The following is a 20,625-nucleotide window of genomic DNA, read 5'->3' as shown; positions in this document are numbered from 1 at the left end:
TGAGAAACTTAAATGGTTTGGGTTTGAATAAAAGAATAATTGACTGGAGTGGGACTTGAACCAACGACCTCCTCAGTAACGTAAAAAAAAGTGAATAGAGAAAAGTTTGCTCAACTTCAATCTTCAATCATACCACAGACATTTAAAGTTTCTTGGTATCAGTTTGTTAAAAATGCTCACCATATCATGATGTTCTGGGACATTGCAGAATAACCCCCCTGGCGGGAGAATGATCGTTTTGCCTTTCTTTCCTCTCTGTGTTGAAACATCTGTATCTGACTCTGTACTTGCTTCTGCCGTTACATTACCAGAGGGACCGCTATCCCCTTTACCACTAGCTACATTTCTTGTGGTGGGTTGTGTTGGTAGAGTGCTGCCCAATACTAGTCCAGGTGTAGCACCCCCTGGTGCAGTACCCATCTGTGGCTGTACTGGTATTTGTGGCATGACAGACTGACCAGATGCAGGGGGAGCAACTCCCGAAGTTAAGGTGGGATTTGTCATGGTGGTTGAGACGGGTTGGGGGTTTCCGTTCATTCCTATAACAGACAAACTAAGATTACTATAATAGTTTGTGATAGCAGATGAATATTGGGTAGAGCTATATTAGAACAATAATAATAATAATTAACTATTCTTATTATGCGCTGTCAGTATTTTCCTACAAGGTATAATGAGGAGCTATGTTTGAAGTATGAGACCTATTCCTTTCACACCACCATGTAATGATTCATGCAATATGCATGGAGTCAATCAAACCAGGAACACTTGGGCAACCCCCTTCTTTTAACGACAAGTGCACTGGGTTCTTTTACATGCATCACAGTACAACACACGAGACCTAAGGCTTTTACATCCCATACAAGGACGATGCAGTGATGGTTAAATGTCTTGCTACAAGGACAATGCAGTGATGGTAAAATGTCTTGCTCAAGCACACAAGTGTTGAGACCAAGACTCCAAGCCACACTCTGCTATTGAGAAACACCAGAGCTTGAATCTGGTGCACTTATCTGCTTGGCAATGACAGGCCACAACAAAGAAAGACAAACATAAAGTAATACTTATTACATAATAAGAGAGCTTTAAGTTCAACTCACCTAGTGTTCCTGGCAAGAAGCCAGGCCCAGCTCCTTGACCCATCGTTGAAGTGGTTGGATAATTTCCCATGGGGCCCGACTGACCGTTCAGACTAGGAGCATTCCCAGCATGCATTGTATTCCCAAAATGCATTGGTTGTGGGAACGCTTGCGGATGTCCAGCACTCGGGTTGTGTCCGGAATACTGTGGCACAGCTCTTATATTTCCATGGGGTGTAGTGCCAGGATATCCTGCTTGTTGTGATGCACTAGGTAGCACTGACCCAAAACCCTGTGGATTTGGAATGGCTGGTTGGGAATCAGGACGGTTTCTTGGCTCGAGCATCGCCGGGGGGTGTTGGGTTAACCTGGGATCTACTGGAACCCCAGCTGGGTACGAGGTTGGGTGCTGCTGGGCGATGGGTTGGGTGGATGGCGGTGGATGAAATCTTGCATGTGGTGTAGCGGCTTGAACTCCAGATGGCATTGGGTACTGGGCGTTTGTTGAAGGATACTAAAATTAAACAAGACAATTTTCACAAGTTAAATACTACAATCTTGGACAAACACTACTTGCTCACCTGCTGATGACTTGAGCAGGCTAATAATTGAGATCAATTAAGAAATCACTCCGCAGCAGTGATGTTAATATTGAGAAGTCCCCTACATGTAGATCCACTAAGCGAAAGTAGCAGCCCGGCCCATTTCCTAACTTCCGCCAAGGTAGCAGCTAATAAGCAATGAGTTCTTTTCAGAACTGAGTAGTTTCTCGAATTCCGAAATCTACTCTGCGGCAGTCAAGACCTAGTTCCCAAAGAGCAAAATGTACATAGCAAAGCAGATAAACATAGTGTTATTGCAAACCAAATATACATTGATGCCTCAAAACACATAAACTCTACTTTGATTAATTGCACTTTTAAAGAGAAAACTTTTGCACTACTCAAGTTTTGAGAACTCTCTCTTTATTTACGAATTTAAAACTTTTTCCACTTACTTGATTTGGCGATGGGTTGTACCGATATGCTTCAGGTCTTGACCCGGCTTGGAGGTCACCATGGGTCATTGGAGGTCGGAGGTCAGTAAAAGGTTGTGTACTAGACTGGACGACGGGACTCGTTCTCATGTAAGTCTTTTGTTGTTGCAGAGCTTGATTGAGTCGCTCAATTTCTGCCAACAGATGATTTATGTCGCCATCGTACAGAGGGGGTTTTGTACCTGAAACTGAAAAAGAACCATTTGAGGAAAACAAATTCTCAAAGGGAGGGTATACCGGGGTAATTACTCCAAAAATAATTACCATCAAAACTTACTTGGTAAGAAGCATTGGAACTGTTGACAATGTATAACATTTTAAAAAACAATTCCATTTAAAGAAATGTGGTTTTAGAGAGAGGGATTCAAAAACAGAATGTGTATTCCAGTTATGGATTATTCTTCCTGTGTGGACAAATGTCTGCCAATATTTCTAAAACGCAACTACCTTTAGGAATGACATTTTCACAGGTTTGTTTTATTGTATGTATCTAAATTTATCTATTTTTTGCCTTTAATACAAAATCAAAGAATCATTCACAAATTCATTTTTTTTATTTTACTTTATTTCTTGAGATTTACGAAAGGTTCGTATGAAATTATGATCTACAACACTGGAAGGTCAATCTGTCATCTTCATTAGATTTAAAGCTGGACATGAAGTCAAAAACTTACAGGAACCGGACAGATTTTATTTCTTGAATTCTTACCTCCTTGTGATTTGAGAAGTCTATTGAGTGCATCTTGTAATTTAAGAATCTCAGCTTTCTGGTCTTCCATTGTGTCATATAAAGCACCAATCTCATCGCGCTGATCAGCTGAGGGACAAAAAAATTATTCATGTTCAGCAGAACTCACTCATTCACATTTTTTTAAAGTGCTTTTTCCTAACTGGAATCTAAGAAGAAAAACAGATAAAATTTGAAAATCCATGAAAAGTAGCTTGCTCGATTAGGTTCCTCCTTTTTCTCTAACTTTGTTCGACCTTCTTTCCCTTGTAATTTATTATTGGATATCTGAAATAAAAATGTGCTTCCCCTTAAGGTGATCCCCTTGCTGCCACTTCCAAGATTGTATTGTAAACTTGGGTGTGATCGCAGGGGTCGAATTCACAAAGAGTTAGGACTCGTCTTATCTAGAGTTAAGACAAGTAACTTGACCTAACTTAGGATTAATCTTAAGGTCTGCATGCTACAGTGCAGGGTTGGGACTCGTCCTAAGTCCTAAGATTAGTCTTAAGTTAGGAAGAGTTTTGTGAAATCGACGGCTGGCTTTACAATGCTTTACGGCAGTTACTATTTGTATGGCTTATGATGGCCCCTTGAACAAAGATATTGCCAAAACAGGAAGACTGCCAACGCATGGCTAGATAGCTCAGTTGGTAGAGCGCCGGCTTGTTAATCCGCAGGTTGTTGGTTCAAATCCTGCTCTTGTCAAACCTTAAATGTTCGACCCCCAAATCATTTTAAATGTACAGTTAATTTCCCTTGCAGTTTATTATTTGATATGGTTTCTTATTCCATGACATCAGCAAGAAACAAACTGAGTTTGTGAGAACAAACATAGTTTAGCCTCAGTTCGGTGTGATGGAAGTCTGTATTCACTACCTACCTAGTGTCTGTGAGGCTCTGTCTCCATGCTGTATCTCATACTGTAACTCTTTCTCTCTATCAGCGAGAGCTTTCTGCAATCCTGCCATGTCCGCCTCTGCTCTGGCAAGCTCTTGACCAGCTCGCTCAGCCTGTTCTCTGGCACGGGACTCGGCCTATAAGGAATAAAAACATTCAATGGGATTTGAGGCATTGCATGGTGAGGTAATAATAATAATAATAATAATAATAATAATAATGTTGAGTTTTTATATAGCGCTTTTTCACTCCCGAACGGGTGTCCCAAAGGGCTACAAGTTATTACCCCTGGTCACTGGGTCTTAATTCACTCCTTAAACCATCTCAGCTCCCTGGGGAGTATACAGCCTCGTGCAACAAATGCGCTACTCGGCTAAATCAATCACAAGAACCATCTCTGCTCTCACAGGTACCCATTTACCCCTGGGTGGAGAGAAGCAATAATAGTTAAGTGTCTTGCTCAGGGACACAAGTGTCACGACTGGGATTCGAACTCACACTCTGCTGAACAGAATCAGCAGAGCTTGAATTCGGAGCCCTTAACTGCTTGGCCACGACACCCCATGGTACATGTACATGTGTATGAATGAATATTTGGTGTGCATTAACACCATGTGTATCTACTTGCTGGGTAGATTATGTTTATTTGAGAACTTGTCTTGCTTTATATTCTACAACCGTAGAGTAGTTGTTTTAATTTGGGAGACTTCTCTACTACCGCCGAGTAGATTTTTGGAATTCGGGAGACTTCTCAGACTAGCCTTAAGTTTTTAATAACTCCTAAAGAGTCCTAGAACTAGTCTTAAAGGAACACGTTGCCTTGGATCGGTTGAGATGGTTTTTGAAAAGCGTTTGTAACCGTTTTTCATAAAATGCATATGGGTAGAAAGATGTTGTAAAAGTAGAATACAATGATCCACACAAACATGCCTCAAAATTGCGTGGTTTTCCTTTTACCTCATCGACTAACACGTCAGCCATTTATGGGGGTCAAAATTTTGACTCCCATAAATGGCCGACCGTGTTGGTTCGCACAGTAGAAGGAAAACCATGCAATTTCGAGGCAAACTTGTGTGGATCATTGTATTCTACTTTTAAAACGTCTTTCCAACCATATGCATTATATAAAAAACGGTTACAAACGCTTTTGTTTTGACCAACTCGTCCGATCCAAGGCAACGTGTTCCTTTAAGTTAGGACTATCTTTGTGTAATTGATCCCAGGACTACTACTTTTGCTTAGTGGATCGAGGGGACTTCTCGTTTATAACTTCACTACCCCTGAGTGAGTTCTTAATTCTTATTTTTGATGTACCAACCTGAGCAACAGCTCTCAGTGTTTGTCTCTCTGCTTCTCTCCTCTGATCTTCCAGTAATCTCTCCGCATCCCTCTCTCTCTCTCTAGCCTGCCTCATCTGACGATTAAGCTCATCTTGTAGGTGTTGCATCTCGGCTTCCGCTCTGGTGAGCTGATGAGAAAAGAATGATTATTATAAGGTGTGCTTTGCCAGCCTCGACCCAAAATAACCGTTTAGAGACCATTTATATCTATATAATCATCACCATACCAGCCCCCGATTTCACGAAGCGCTGCGATGCGTCGCAAGTGCAAGTTGCGACCGGTTACATGTCGTAAGTTGCGATGTGTATGAAATCGATTTCATCAAAGTTACGATGCGTTGGATACGTCGCAAGTTCCTTGACAACGAGGAAGAACACGTCGTAAGTTACGACGACCCATAGGGTCGTCGTAACAATGCTATGTTTCATTTGTTTACGCACAAAATGCATGAAAGGACATAACAATTACCACACGTAACTTCCGTGAACCAATCGGGAAGACACTAAGACAACAAATGGAAATTTACCCTCCCCCCCCCAAAAAAAAAAAGTTCGGGTAAGAAAAGAAAACAAACACACGCATAACAAACGAACACACATAAACTGAAACAACTAAACAAATCAATAATTATAAACCAACCAAAAAACCCCAAACCTAAACAGTAGCCCGAAACGGTGTCTGCCATCTTTAATGAACTATAATACACGACTTTTTCATGACCAAGTTGTACATAACATTAAACAGCCGCAGAACTTTAGCAGTTCATCCTCGTCCAAAGGGTTGTTTTTATTAAGAGAGAAAATAGTTTGTATTGCGACTCGTCGCGCTTACGACGTGTTTGGTGAAATGTATTGTGGAACTCGTCGCAGCCGCGACGTGTCTTAGGTCTGCGACGCATCGCAAACCCTTCGATGCGTCGCTACTTGCGATGAGTTTCGTGAAATCGGGGGCAGCAGACATTGTTCATATTGTTAAGTTTTTGACACAATTTTTTCTTGAACAGGTGTCTGAACTAATAATATGAAACAGAAAATCGGTTTTGTCTCAGTTAACATGGAAAACATTTGAAAAAAGTCACTTGAGGACATGACTTTTGCTTTCCCTATTTTGTCAATATCTTTGTTCGGGTGCCATTCATAAGCCATACAACTGTTGTGCAGTCAGGGATCACACCAAAATTACGATACAACCTGGGAAGCGCCAGCTAGGGGATAATCACCTTAAAGGGATGCGACTATTATAAAAAGTTGCATCCCCTTAAAGCCATTGGACACTTTCGGTAAACAGTATTGTCCAAGGCCCACACTTCGTGTATCACAACTTGTATATAAAAAATAAAAAACCTGTGAAAATTTAGGATCAATCGGTCATCTGAGTCGGGAGAAAATAACAGGAAAACCCACCCTTGTTTCCACATGTTTCCTCGTGTCATGACATGTGTTCAAAATAATTTCGTGGCGAGAATTGATATTGTTTTAATGTTTTCTCAAAAGTAAAGCATTTCATGGAATAATATTTCAAGAGAAGTCTTTCACCATTACCTTCTGTAAACCCTGTAAGTTATTTCTAAATCTGGGAACTTTTTTTTGTTCTGTACCGAAAGTATATAACGTCTTTAAAGTGATCCCCTAGTTGGCAATCAGCCTTGACACGCCATCCCTAGATGTCAACCTACTCACCTCATCTGCAGCTAGCTGGTCGTTATCTCTCATCTGTCTTTGAGCTTGAGCTAGAGCCGCTTCCAGCTGCTGCAACTCAGCCATGGTATGAGGGTCCTGTCTTGGATGTAACACGCCCCTGGTCTAGAAATAAAAGAACAAACAAAACATCTTACAGTTTACTCTATATCGTTGAGGGTTAGATTTGACAAGGACTGGTTTGAATAAAGCAAGTTTTTTGAGACTCTATCTGTTTACCTGTTCATGGTAAGATGGTGGTTTCTGCCTGAGTTGTTCTTGTAACCTCTTCACCTCATCTCTCATATCTTCCATCATATCATCCTCTTCCTGCCTCGTTGCTTCCTCATCTCTCCTCCTGGCTCTTTCATCCTCCTCACTATCAAGCTGTCTCCTTCTATCTCTCATCTCCTACAATAAGAGAAACAATACGTGAATTTCCCAATAGCCAAAATCTCTGAATTTTACTGTGGTCCTGTCTATGTGATTCTGCTCACTGGTTTCACAGTGACTCTTATTAGCTGTTATCAGTACAGTCATTGTAAACATTCACACTGGAATCCACTTCCCCAAAGCAGGGCCCAATTTCATAGAGCTGCTGAGCACAAAAATTTGCTTAGCATGAAATTTCTTCCTTGATAAAAACAGGATTACCAACCAAATTTCCATTTGTTGCATATTGCTTGTGACTGGTGTTCAACTGTTGTTTGCTTATGCTGAAAATCACGTGGAAATTTGGTTGGTAATCCTGTTTTTATCAAAGAAGCAATTTCATGCTAAGCAAATTTGTATGCTAAGCAGCTCTATGAAATTGGGCCCAGGTGCTCCTGAGCAACAAGCCTACTGCTGGTGTTAAAAAAAACAGAAAATCTAAAGTGCAGAGAGAAAGGCCTACTGTTTTTCTTTTTTGATTTCTCAAGATATATTTGGTCAATTTGTCTAAACTAAATCAACTACTTACTTGTTGTACAGACTCTGGTGACTGCCTATCCAGTTGATTCAGAGCTTGATCAAGATGGTTCTTCAATGCAGCGACTTGCTTCCTCAGAGCATCAGCTTCCTTCTCAGCCTTCATAAGAAAAACAAACAAATTACATATTTAGGAAAAGAAATTACATGCAGGTAACAGGTGTGAGTTGTCATATGAAAAGGATGTTGTATTCTAGCGTCTTTCCTTAATGAAGCTTTCCCATACTGATTCTTCATACCTTTTGTTGTTTCCTTCTGGCCGCCTCCTTCTCTCCCTCTTCCTCTTTCATCTTCCTCCTCATCATCTCCTCCACATCACCCAAAGATTTCCCCAAAGTATCATCTCCATCTTGTGGTCTCATCCGACCACGCCCATCCTCAAGATGTCTCCTCATCTCATTGATGCGGTGGACGACGTCTTCGGGATGCAGGGTGGCGTTGAGAGCATCTTGCATCTGCTCTTGCTGGTTGCGGAGTTCATTCTCTAAGGAATCTCTTTCGTCCTACACACAAAATGTTCGGAAATGATTTGAATTTTTACAAGATATCGCTTAACATAACAAGGTCGAACGGCCACTTCAAGGCGAAAGCTACACTTCACTACACTAATTTGGGCCGTCAACCCAAATCAACTGCCACCAGGGGCATGTTGCCACCTACTCCTGGGTGCTGAAACAGGGTTCACTCCTTGCCTGGTGCATGTTTCCCATTCATCCTATGATCTGCCATCTTTTAAGAGGAATATCAATTCCTACCTTCAGCTCCACTGAGTTTTTGCATTCAATGTTTTCTTCCTTGTAGCCCTTTACCTAGAGTGGCTTTTAGCCTTGTTTTGGGCGAACTTGCATACATAAAAAATATTTAAAAAAAACAAAAAAACTTCACAGTCTGTATTAAACCCTTAATGCAGGTATTATCAGGCCTCAATGCACAGCTTACACGCATGACTGCATAGCAGTCTCTGTTTCCCCACAGCTGTACCGGCCACAGACTGCATTCCACGGCTGACCACATACACAGTCCACAACACTCCTGATCCAGATTAGCGGGCATAGCCACCTTCCGTCTTCAAGGGGTTAAGGACATGGTTATCATCCACTTGGAGCCTGGCTGGTAGAGCAGAATACACTACCTTTTGACTATATAAGAAGCAATTATGGTTAAGTGCCTTGCTCAAGGGCATGACCAGGATTCAAACTCCTGCTGACAACACATGAGCTTGGGTCCAGTGATCTAGACCACTCGGCCAAGACACGACATCAATACCATAGTTGAATGCGACCAAAGATTCAGAAAATCCGTTACCTGAAGAGCCTGGAGTTGACTGGCTAATAACTCATTTTCTTGTGGGTCATGTGATTGATCAGGTGATTGCTTCAATGCCTCTATCTGTCTGCGCTGGGATTCCAGCCGGCGTTTCAACGCATCCATTTCAGCCTAAATATAAACACAAAAGAGAATTCCAAAATTATTCAAAGTCAACAATTTAAAAATGAGTTAATTCTCTCCCACTTTATCAAAGGCATATTGCTCGATATAATAAAAAACATTCACAAACTTGTTGACTTGGATGACAGGAAGATCATCCAGTCAAAGTCATTCTCCCGCTAAATGGCATTTTGCTTGATATAATAATATACATTCACAAACTTTTGCATTTTCAAGGATCACTTGCTGAAAAGCTCATACACTTTTGTTTCTGTGCATAAACTGAATTTAAATGTCCGTTTACCTGCGCCTGTTTCTTCTGCCTCTGAAGGGCGCTGTTCATCTTGCTAGCCTCGTCTCCAGCCACTCTTTGTCTCTCATTCTCTTTATCTTGCTCAGCTTCCATCTCAGCTTGCAAGGATCGTTTTAGTTGATCCTTTTCCGCCGCGGCAGCTTTCAGAGCTGCTTCAGCTTCTCCTAATTTCTATGAGTCGAGACAAAAAGATCAAAATTAGAGTTTTAAAATGTGATCAGAAAAAAATACACATACACAGCAGATCAGTGTTCTCGACTTGTGAATTTTGGAATGCCAAAACAAATTTACTGCCCTCCCAAAAAGTGAAAAATCAAGGATGACTGAAACTTTAATCCCTGCGAAGTTACAAATTCCGTTCATGCTCAACCAAACGAGTAGCAGTGTTCCCATGATCACTGATCGCCAAACCGCTTCATTGTGATCAACCGGCACGGACCAGCCGGCTGTGAATACAGTAAACAGCCCGGTAAACAGTTCATGTGTTGCATGCATCAATGGAGACTAAATCGAAACACCTGAATCATCCTCTTCCGCGAAAGGTTATGTATTATAATACTGTTTGGATCATCATACCACCCTCCCAACAAAAAAAGTCGTTAGAAAACACTGAAGCTGTTCCCGTTTAGCAATTACTCAAAATATCTATGAGCATAAAAACTTACTTGGTATTGTGCAACGGAGAGCTGTTGATAGTATAAAACAATGTGAGAAACGACTCCCTCTGAAGTAACATAGTTTTTGAGAAAGAGGTAATTTCTCTTCTGGCCAGAAGCCTTTTATTCCTATCTGAAAGCACACTAACTTGTACAACAAGGGTGTTTTTTCTTTCATCATTTTTTTGCAACTTCAACTACCAATTGAGCCAAAATTTTCACAGGTTTGTTACTTTATGCATATGTTGGGATACTGTGAGACTACTGGTCTTTGACAATTACAAAATGAGTCCAGTGTCTTTAAACAAATTTCTGTCACATATGAGTATTTGACATCAAAGAACATCTTACTCTCTGCATTTCTTCCAAGTCTTCAAAGTCATGCATCAGTCCCCTTCCATCCTTCCGTCCTCCTTGCTCTTCCTCCAGCTGACGAAGCCGACGTAGGAGTTGATCTCGCTCCTTTAGTAGAGTCTGATTCTTACGGTCCTGTTCTGCTGCTTTGCGCTGAGCCTGCTGCATGTAGTCTGTCAGTCCTGAGATGGTATCTTCAAGTTCATCTTTCAGGTCATTGTTGAGCTCAACTTTTTCTGGGGATGAGGGAACAGATTTGTGTGATTTTTTGGAAGACTGTCCTGTCACGCCTTTAACATAATTGGAGACTCCATTAAAGAAAGAGGAAAAAATAAAACGTGCTTTTCCTGTGGCAACTCACACCTGTTATCTACATGTAACTCCTTTTCCAAACAGTTGACTTAAGGGATGCATAAAGTATAATTAAAACGCATCGGTCTTGAAAGGTTGCATGCGCGAAGCCTGCTTACATACTTCTATCTATGATTTAAAAAGACCTACTCTGCATGCAATCTGGGGCGTTCTGGATGGTTTTATTGTCATGTTTTTATAAACTCCATCTTAGCTATTAATAATTGTTAAATATTTCTTTTAAAAAAATTACTCTTTTATTTCAGACAAGGCAATACTAGACAAACCTTGAGCCATCTGCTGCTTGACTCGATTCATTTTATCCATCTCATCAGCCAAGAGGGCAACTACCTCCTCAAGCTCTCGCTGCAGATCTCGATACTTGTCCCCCGCATCGGTTGCCTCCTGCTCCTTATTAGCCATCTCAGTCGCTGCCTCTGCCTGAGAAGATAAAACATAAGATCCAAACTTACTCACAAGTAATCTAGTTGTCATTGAGTTACTCAAATAGCTACTCGTGAGTGTTCTAGTACTCACTCAGTTACTCAAATAGCTACTTAATCTAGCATTCATTGAGTTACTCACAAAGCTACTCGTGAGTAAGCTAGTAGGTAACAGTAGGCACTCAGACTATCATATAGTTACGCATGAGTAATCAATCAGTTACTGTTATTCACATAGCTACTTGTGAGTAATCTAGTGGTTACTCAACTACTCACATAGCTACTCAGGAGAAATCTAGTAGTACCTCCCATAGTTACTTGTGAGTTATCCATTGTTCACACAGTTACCCACAAAACTACTCACGGGAAATCTAATAGTAACTGTTACTTCCATAGCTTCTAGTGAGTAATCTACCAAGTCTCTGAGTCTCTGAGTTACTCACAAAGCTACTAGTGAGGAAGCTAGTAATCACTCAATTACTCACATAGCTACTCATGAGTAATCTATTATTCACTTCCTGAACGTATTTACCAAATTACTCACATATTCTGGGTGTTTACGATCCGGTTGTCGTTCCCTCAATCGTTCCATTTCTTGATCTCTATCTTGGATGATATCGAGAGTATCTCCCATGGCTGCCTCCAACTCGGCCACTCTCTGTCTAAGATCATTGACGGCTTGGAGTCTGTTCCACAACTCACGTTTCATCTCTTGCTTCTCAGTCTCCGACAACTACAGATGAAAATAATAATCCATTTATAAACTTAGTACATATGAATTACTTTCTTGCCTTAAAGCACTGGACACCTTTGTTAATTGTCAAACACCAGTATTCTCACTTAATGTATCTCGAACATATGCACAAAATAACAAACCTGTGAAAATTTGGACTCAATTGGTCGTCGAGGTTACAAGAAAATAATGAAAGAAAAAACACCCAAAAATGTGTGTGCTTTCAGATGCCTAATAGAAGGCTTCATTTGAGTGAGAAATTACCTCTTTCTCAAAACGAAAGGGGGAGCCATTTCTAACAATGTTTTATACCATCAATAGCTATTCATTACTTTTTACCAAGTTTTTTAAGTTGTTATGCTAACAATTATTTTGAGATATGATTTCTTTTTAAAACAAGATACAACATTTTTGCACTGACGCAACGATGTGTGTAACTGCGTGTGCTTCCTCTAGTTCTGTTAATGTTACTCTGTGGTATTATCCTAAACTATTTCTTGAAATCTATGAAATTTTGGATGACGCAAAATAAATAAGAAGTAACCATGTTATCCCAGCCTTCTTAATACTTACCGGCCTATGTGGGGTTTCAGCAGACAGTCTTTGCATCTCATCATGAGTATCGTTGAGAGTTTTCTCAGCATGATCAATCTGGTCTTGCAAGTGACCCAGCTTATCTTGAGCTGTGAAGAGGAAAGTTACAAATGTTTCTTTTAGAGAACCAAAGGATTGGTCAAAAATAGTCCAGGACAACCAGCGGATAAGTACGCCAGGGACAAGGATTTTTGTTACGTTTGTTTACACACCGCGGAAACTTAGATCGCTATCTACTGGAAAGCAAGCCTCGGATTTATACATGGCTCACTATAAGCATCTCCTCTACACTACACAGACTTCTGTTATCCCTCGTGGGTCAAGGGGACTTCTCGCTATCCCTCGTGGGTCAAGGGGACTTCTCGCTATCCCTCGTGGGTCAAGGGGACTTCTCGCTATCCCTCGTGGGTCAAGGGGACTTCTCGCTATCCCTCGTGGGTCAAGGGGACTTCTCGCTATCCCTCGTGGGTCAAGGGGACTTCTCGCTATCCCTCGTGGGTCAAGGGGACTTCTCGTTATTACTTTCACTGAGTTCACATTTTAGTCTAAACATTTCAACTTGCTTACTAGTCACCATCAGGCGACTGATTAACTCTGTAATCAGGTAAATAACCCACAGATCTCTTGCTTCAGCTGCTGACAAATCCTTCTCTTTTGCCGCCCCTAAACTTTGGAATAGTCCCCCCCCCCCATCTCTGTGCTCTGTTGATTCACTTCATATTTTCAAGAAGCATCTGAAATCACACCTGTTCCCACAATGATTGTTTTGCTGTTTGGTTTTAACCTGCATTTTGTCTGATTAACTCTGTAATCAGGTAAATAACCCACAGATCTCTTGCTTCAGCAAATGACAAATCCTTCTCTTTTGCCGCTCCTAAACTTTGGAATAGTCCCCCCCCCCCATCTCTGCGCTCTGTTGATTCACTTCATATTTTCAAGAAGCATCTGAAATCACACCTGTTCCAACAATGATTGTTTTGCTGTTTGGTTTAACTTGCATTTTGTCTCTTCGTTTATTTGTTTCTGTTTCATCACAAACCGCTGTGGTCTTTATGAAATGGCGGTATATAAAACATTTTTGTATGTATGTATGTATGTAATTGAGCAATCTTTCTAAAGAATAATGATCACTGTTGTGTAAAGTTAAAGGAAGAACCGGAATCTACATGTACCTGCCGCAATCTGGCGTTGTTTATCATTCAGGCGATCTTGCAGTAACCTCTGCATTTCTTTCTGAGTGTCTGGGTTGAGATGCGCCATGGAGCTGTCAGTAGAATCCTGCCCTTGTTGGTGAGATTCTCCTATCGTCTGGCGCTTAGGGGTTATGAATTGCTGACGAGCAAGCTCATTGCGTCTGTAGCCTGCCTTGCCGATGTAAGGGCTTTCTTCAGTGCCTGCGTCCATCTGAAATTGAAATATGTAATGCAGAGTTTCATGGCCGAGTTGATAAGAGCATCGAATTCAAGTTCTGGTGGTTTAGTCATCGGAGTGTTAGTTTGGGTCCCGATCGTGACACTTGTGTCCTTGAGCAAATATTGTTTCTCTTTACACAAGGGTACGAATGGGTAGATAGATTAAAAGGAATGCTTTGGCCCAATGACAAGGGCACTAATGTGTAGCGCATTCAAACGGTTGATGTACGGTTACTGTAAGAAGCACTACTTGTTAATATTATTAGAATGAGATTTCAGACTCTTAATAATTGTTATTAATAATAATAGGAATGTTAAATGCATGCATGTCATGGCCCAGCAGTCTAGTCCATCAGAGTGTGGGTTCAAATCCCAGTCATGACACAAATTTTTTATTTAACTTGTGGGGTTACTACCAAAGGTACACTCTGCCTTTTAATTAATATACTAGCGTGACGTTAGACTTAACCTAGTCCTCCCATCTTACCTCATCACCGTCTTCAAGGTAGAAATCCAAAGGCTCAAACTTAGCGTCTATCTTTTGGAAAGCCAGTTCCTGCTCTAGACGATACTGTTTCTCGCATGCTCTGTTCAGTTCGGCTGTCTTGCGCTTTAGCTAAAAGTCAATCAAATTGATGTCGTCAATAGCCTTTTCAAAATTGACTCTGAATAAATTGTTGAGTGCATTTATAAGACAGAAACTCAGTTTGGTCAAAAGGTTGTATCTTGGGATTCCGTATCTTGCACACTTTCTCCACACAAAACTCCATTGGTTGTTTGGTGTTTCAAGTCTAGCTGAGTTTAGATTATTACCTTTATTTCTCAAAAACCCAAATACAACTTGGTGATAATGGGAATCCCAAAACAGGCACAAAAGCCCATTATAAATGGTGACCCTGGAGCACACATTCGAAAAACCAAGAAAAAAAGACAACAGTAAAAAAGCAAAAACAACTTCAGAATATGTAGAACACCGTCTCATATGTGATTTGATCAAACTGAAAGCGACGTTTGTAAAAAAAATATCAGTATAAAGAAACAAGTTCAAATAGGCCAACAGGGCTGAAACTTAAAAAAAGATTTTTTTTAAAAGGGTCCAACTTAGCATTAAAGAAAATGTGTCCATGTATTTTAAACCCCTTTTCTCAGTTTTGTTCTCTTGCGTCTCTTGGTGTTTCTACTTTCACAACTTTTGAACCAAATGTGGTATCAACATGGGTTTTAACAATATTAAAGCATAGACTACGCTGTTTTCAAATGTCTACACAAATTCAAAACGACTTATTTGCTTGATTGCATCATTTATCCATTTGTTCCTTACCAGGTCAGTCTTGGCCTGAAGTTCTCCCTGGAGCTCGTTAATGGTTTGTTGGTTGTCCTTATTTCTAGACTTCAGGGACGAGATGAGAGTGTTAGATTGCTTCTGCTCTGTCATCGTCTTGGAATGGTCTTCTTGTAGAGCTCTCAGTTTCTTCTCTTCTTCTCCAAGCTGAACTTCAAGATTCTCTACTTCTTCTGAAAATATAAAATAAGGAACGAAAGTCAGGGTTATGATATGGCATCTCGAGGCTGAGCGGTCATGCACACAGGGCTTATTTTCATTGGCAAAGTAAAGTACCTGCACTTTTGGAAGCAGGGAATTCTGCGCTTACAGCAAGCGTATTTTACGGGTAAGCAGCGAATTTTTTGCTTATGCACGTGCGTACTCCACATTACTAACTAGGCATTCTTTGCTTAGTTTTATTCTAAGAGGATTTGAAACTTTGCATGGTGGATGTATTTTAAAGAGGTGTGTGGTACCACCATGTAAAGATCTCTTTTCAGTAGTGTTGTTCTGAAAAGAACCGGTGAGTAAACACTCAGCGTTTTATTCATTATGCTACTCAAAAGAGATATTCACATGGTGTTACCACAAACCTCTTAGTTTAAACCTTCTTTTTTGTTTACCTTGTTCAAAGCGTTCATCTGCTTGTTGCCTCTCATCTGGAGTGACTGTTTGTTTGTCTAATACTTGAAGACATCTTAGATGGAACACTGCAAAGAGTCTATGATGAGGCAAGTCACATAACTGATTGTCCGCTAGTGACAGATGGACAAGGTCTTTCAATGGTCGCAGCCTGAACACATCCGATAACTGTTTGCAAAAAAAATTACATCATCGATTAAGTTATTAAAATAAAAGATTTATTGCTGGGAAGGAAAATTCTGCATGCGAGACCATACACTGGGTAATCAGCTTAGCAAAGTGATGTCTTTCCTAGCCTGGTTTGAATCTTGCTGGGGCCCACGTGAATTGGGTTTCAGCCCTAACCTGACTGCATGGGTTTTCCCTTGAATAATTCTCTGGGATTTTCCTCCCTCATATACAACTGAAACTTCCTTCCGTGTCTTCTCTCCATGGGGTTCTTGGATAGAGTAGTGATTAAAGGAACACGTTGCCTTGGATCGGACGAGTTGGTCTATTAAAAGCGTTTGAAAACGTTTGTTATGAAATGCATATGGTTAGAAAGATGTTTGAAAAGTAGAATATAATGATCCACACAAGTATCACTCGAAACTGCACGGTTTTCCTTTTACGTCGCGAACTATCACGGTCGGCCATTTATGGGAGTCAAAATTGTGACTCCCATAAATGGCCGACCGTGTTAGTCGACAGGGTAAAAAGAAAACCACGCAATTTCGAGGCATATTTGTGTAGATCATTGTATTCTACTTTTACAATATCTTTCTAACCATATACATTTTACAACAAACGGTTACAGAACGATTTTCAAGACCAACTCGACCGATCCAAGGCAACGTGTTCCTTTAAGTTAGCTGTTCCGAGAGTCCTTGTCTTCACAACCAGAATTAACCATTACAAAAAATTAACTTCTGATTATTTGTACGAGCGCATCTTTGTTCGTGGGTTCCAGTCAGAAACCATACAACTGTTAACTGCCGTGTTAACAGGATAACACCAAAGTTTCTGATACAACTTTGGAAGCAGCAGCCAGGGGATCGACTTAGGGTGATGCGATTTTTTAATATCAAATACATGTATCAAAAACCTCAAGGGAAACTGACTGGGTAAGAATTAAAAAGTTTGATTGATCAAAGAAAATAAAGAAAATAAAGAAAAAAACAATAAGAATAACTCACAGAGTAAAGTAAATTTCCAGCGATATGGAAGGATCTCAGCGCCTTGAGTTTCTTTGCCAGCCATGCCGGGATGGTTTCGATGAGGTTATGGGAGAGATTCAAACTCTGTAGATGGATCAACGTCTCGAGACCTTCAATCTTAGCGATTCTATTACAGCTGATGTCCAGCTCTCTCAGTCTCGTTAGATGCTGGAGTCTTTCTAACTTGCTGATCTGATTGTGGCTTATCTTTAGGACTTGGAGGTTGATTAATCCCTCGAGATTCTCAATGTACTGAGACGGATAAAGATATTGAAATAGAGACATAAGAATTGGACATTTGAAACAGATAATAACAATGACTTACGAATGTTCCAGTAAAAAGATGCTACTTTTAGCTGAGTCAACACATAACGGTTTAAACTTTAAAAACAAATATCAAAACTTTTTAAAAAGTGTTTGTGATTATTTGTTTTCACTTCACATACAGTTCTTTGTTTATAAAATAAATTCTTAAGTTTAGCCCCTTAAGTGGTTCAATGTTCTCCATGCTTAATTTATTACAGGTTTGTCATTTCTTACACTTATTTCACACACTGGTTAGATTAATCCCATCGCTAAACAAATTGTATTCCTATAAAACTGGTATGTCAATCCTTGCCCTTGGGGTATGTTCAAACAGCGTACTAAGTTAAACCCGAACCGGTTTAACTTCTACGAGCAGCAGGGGGTGGTCGTAAAAATAAAAAACCCTTGCGTTCAGACAGCACTGAGTTAAACCCGATACGGTTTATCTTTGGTTTTAAGAGGTCAAAGCAAACACGACCCCATTACTCTAACATCCTGTTTATTGGCCTATTCAATGGTCATCGTGTGTTTACATAATGATTACGGAGGTCAATGGGTCGTCTGTTGTGAGTTAAACCGGATGTGGTATTTTTTATTCTGTCCACTCACAGTGTTAAAAGTTAAACCCGAAGGGCTCTAAAGACAAACCCCCTCCCTGGACGGTTTATCTTTTGTGGGTTGAACTTGATTCGGTCTAACTTTAGTACCGTTCAGACACACAGAGTTGAACCACTCGATCGAGTTGAACCATGAGTTAAATTGACTTTAGTACTGTGTCTGAACGACCTCTTAAACGCTTATCCCTAAACTGGTTTGCTTTATCCCTCAACTGGTAACAAGCTTACTCTGATCTTCTTGCCATCATCTTTAGTTGTGAGAGTCAGATTTAGTGTAGTAACATCCCTGAAAACATCTTTGCCCGATTGCTTCTTGATCATCACATCATTGATGTAACGCACCAAGGACTTGTCTGGCGAGTCTAATGAGGAAGATATTTATTAAATGAAAACAATGAGTTACAGATCAATGGCCTCAGTAAATTTAGTTGAGTTTAGCAACATTTGTTTTGCAAGTTGGGAAATATTTATAAGGATGGCACGGGGGAGGGCAAGGGGGGACTTTGTGAGCAAGTAGCGCGAAGCCTTTACGGTGTGGGGTTTAAGGCTTGCCAAAAAAAGCTTGAAAAGATTTGTTAACACAAAAGTACATGCTTTGTGATAAAGGTGATTGGTGATGCACTCTGTTGGTGATGGCTACTTTCTCCTGACTTCATTGGGCAACTTTTTTTTTTTCAGATTTCATTTGTTTATTATTTCACACGGTGAGAGAGAGCAAACAAAACAGTAAGTACACAAATACGCTAAAATGATACACATGATTTCACAAGTAAATGATTTCACAAGTAAAACATACTGTACTAGATTATCAAAAGGTGAACTACATCGCAGTCAGAGCAAAGATTGAACCAGATTGCATTTGAACTCTGAAGTGCAAGAACTTTAATAAAAAAGGGTCGGGAAAAAGGGGGTAGATGCAGAAAGCGTAGCGGTGCACCAAGGCTTTTTGTTCATGTCAACATGTTGGTGAATGCCACTGAAACTTAGAAGTCGGTCTAATACCTACCATTGTGTTCTCCATCCTCTTGCGGTGGTGCAGCTGGCTTAATGTGACCCACAGGTTGAGGGAGTTTTCGCTTTGGCACCTGTTTCTTATCTGATGCTCTTGTTGGTTGACGTTTGGTCGTTAAAGAGATCGGAATGGACCTGTTTGCTTTTTTCATGATGGAGTTTTGCTGTGGTGACTTCAATCATGAATAAATATTACCTTTAATATAAAGATAACGGAGAAAAATTATCATGCTTGCGCATTTTGAAATGAATCTAAAATAAAAACAGATTATGAACTATGTAACTTCAACCTGTCATGCAAAAAACCTTCCACCACCTATATGACCCTATTGTAAGTTCACTCATTTTTACAAAAAGGAATAGGGCCTAGGCCTATCTCATTTGAAACTAAAAATTTTGTTTCAGAACAAATGAAAAAATGGGAGGATAGTAAATTAGTAAGTACTCCTAGAACTATTTCGGTTTCGTTCCGCTATCGTCTCCACGAAGATACAGACAGAGTCGGACTACAGAGCCCTACTGACTCCAAGAACTAATGAGGCACCGAAGTTTTTGGTGTCGTCGATAGCGGAACCATCCTCCATGGCGGAACGAACCTCATGGTGGTTACTGCGGGTAAAAATGAGGGGAAAACTGATGGCAAGACACAGAAAGTTTTCCATCTTATTCAGTTAATTAAGCCGAAGTTAAGGAAGAAGGTCGATGCACAAAAAAATCATAGTTAATGACCATCCAATGATGACCTCTCATTGCTATTTGCAATGTTTTCCGGTGACAAGATGTCAAATTACAAAATGTAAACATCAGTAAAATAAAACCAAATAAAATTCAGTAACGAAAACTTGACTTAAGTTGTTTTTCTTCTATCTAGTAAATATTGGGGATCTTCTTAGTTTTTGAGAATTTTGATAATAAGTTTGTTTCTACATAGTACTACTTAACTTCTACGATAACAAACACAAACAGCCGTTCACACTTTATCGACTGGGAATCGTTACTTACAATTTTTCGAACCGGTTGAATTAGCCGCCATTTTGTCATACTGACATAATGCAGTAGAAGTCAACTCGACAGCAGGAAACGTACTTCCCCTCGCTCACCGTTACCGAAGACCCACTCGACCGACAAGGGCGAGACCAACTCGACCCAAAACTAACCTGCCCGATCCGTGAATTTTGCTGGGGGCGCTCTTCGCACCAATATCAGTCTTCTCTCTGCGGCCGGGCCGGCAGCTAGCAGTGCGCACCACTCCAATACCATGGCAACCAACAATGTCAAATTAACAATAACATACTAAAAAAATAACGAAAGTCTCTCAGCCTCTTGAAAACCAATCAAATATATATCAGATAACCAATTTTCAGTCTTCTTTTCTATTTTTGGGTGGTCAGCCGTTTGCTAAAAACCGACACAATTTTTTTGTTCACCGCTTGCTTGTTTATGAAGCACTTCCCCAGTTTCCAAGTCAAATAGGACCCCAAATAATTTATAAAGTCTCGTCAAAGTTTTAGAACTTA

The 20,625-nt window shown here is 40.4% G+C and overlaps 1 protein-coding gene across 2 annotated transcripts in view; it reads right to left on the bottom strand.

The window, feature by feature from the left end:
- Positions 1-20,194, bottom strand: part of LOC139948195 (uncharacterized) — a 37,007-nt gene extending 16,813 nt beyond the window's left edge. The window contains exons 1-24 of one of the 2 annotated variants that reach the window (XM_071946260.1): positions 20,111-20,194; positions 19,104-19,304; positions 18,326-18,459; positions 17,154-17,426; positions 15,960-16,146; positions 15,334-15,527; positions 14,500-14,628; positions 13,773-14,004; positions 12,580-12,689; positions 11,818-12,006; positions 11,118-11,271; positions 10,477-10,715; positions 9,461-9,640; positions 9,034-9,165; positions 7,968-8,231; positions 7,721-7,828; positions 7,000-7,170; positions 6,763-6,885; positions 5,061-5,210; positions 3,726-3,879; positions 2,825-2,932; positions 2,077-2,303; positions 1,101-1,593; positions 181-539 (exon numbers count right to left, since the gene is read on the bottom strand). In XM_071946260.1, the coding sequence (XP_071802361.1) occupies positions 181-539; positions 1,101-1,593; positions 2,077-2,303; positions 2,825-2,932; positions 3,726-3,879; positions 5,061-5,210; positions 6,763-6,885; positions 7,000-7,170; positions 7,721-7,828; positions 7,968-8,231; positions 9,034-9,165; positions 9,461-9,640; positions 10,477-10,715; positions 11,118-11,271; positions 11,818-12,006; positions 12,580-12,689; positions 13,773-14,004; positions 14,500-14,628; positions 15,334-15,527; positions 15,960-16,146; positions 17,154-17,426; positions 18,326-18,459; positions 19,104-19,260 (4,467 nt within the window). In that variant the 5' untranslated portion in view covers positions 19,261-19,304; positions 20,111-20,194. The remainder of the gene's footprint in view (positions 1-180; positions 540-1,100; positions 1,594-2,076; positions 2,304-2,824; positions 2,933-3,725; positions 3,880-5,060; positions 5,211-6,762; positions 6,886-6,999; positions 7,171-7,720; positions 7,829-7,967; positions 8,232-9,033; positions 9,166-9,460; positions 9,641-10,476; positions 10,716-11,117; positions 11,272-11,817; positions 12,007-12,579; positions 12,690-13,772; positions 14,005-14,499; positions 14,629-15,333; positions 15,528-15,959; positions 16,147-17,153; positions 17,427-18,325; positions 18,460-19,103; positions 19,305-20,110) is intronic. The other variant, XM_071946261.1, reaches the window with a different exon arrangement.
- Positions 20,195-20,625: the final 431 nt, after the last annotated feature.

This window comes from Asterias amurensis, chromosome 15 (assembly GCF_032118995.1).
Source record: "Asterias amurensis chromosome 15, ASM3211899v1".
Classification (NCBI taxonomy): domain Eukaryota; kingdom Metazoa; phylum Echinodermata; class Asteroidea; order Forcipulatida; family Asteriidae; genus Asterias; species Asterias amurensis.
The sequence above is the reverse complement of the archived record's forward strand: the minus strand, read 5'-3'. Positions and strand labels throughout refer to the sequence as shown.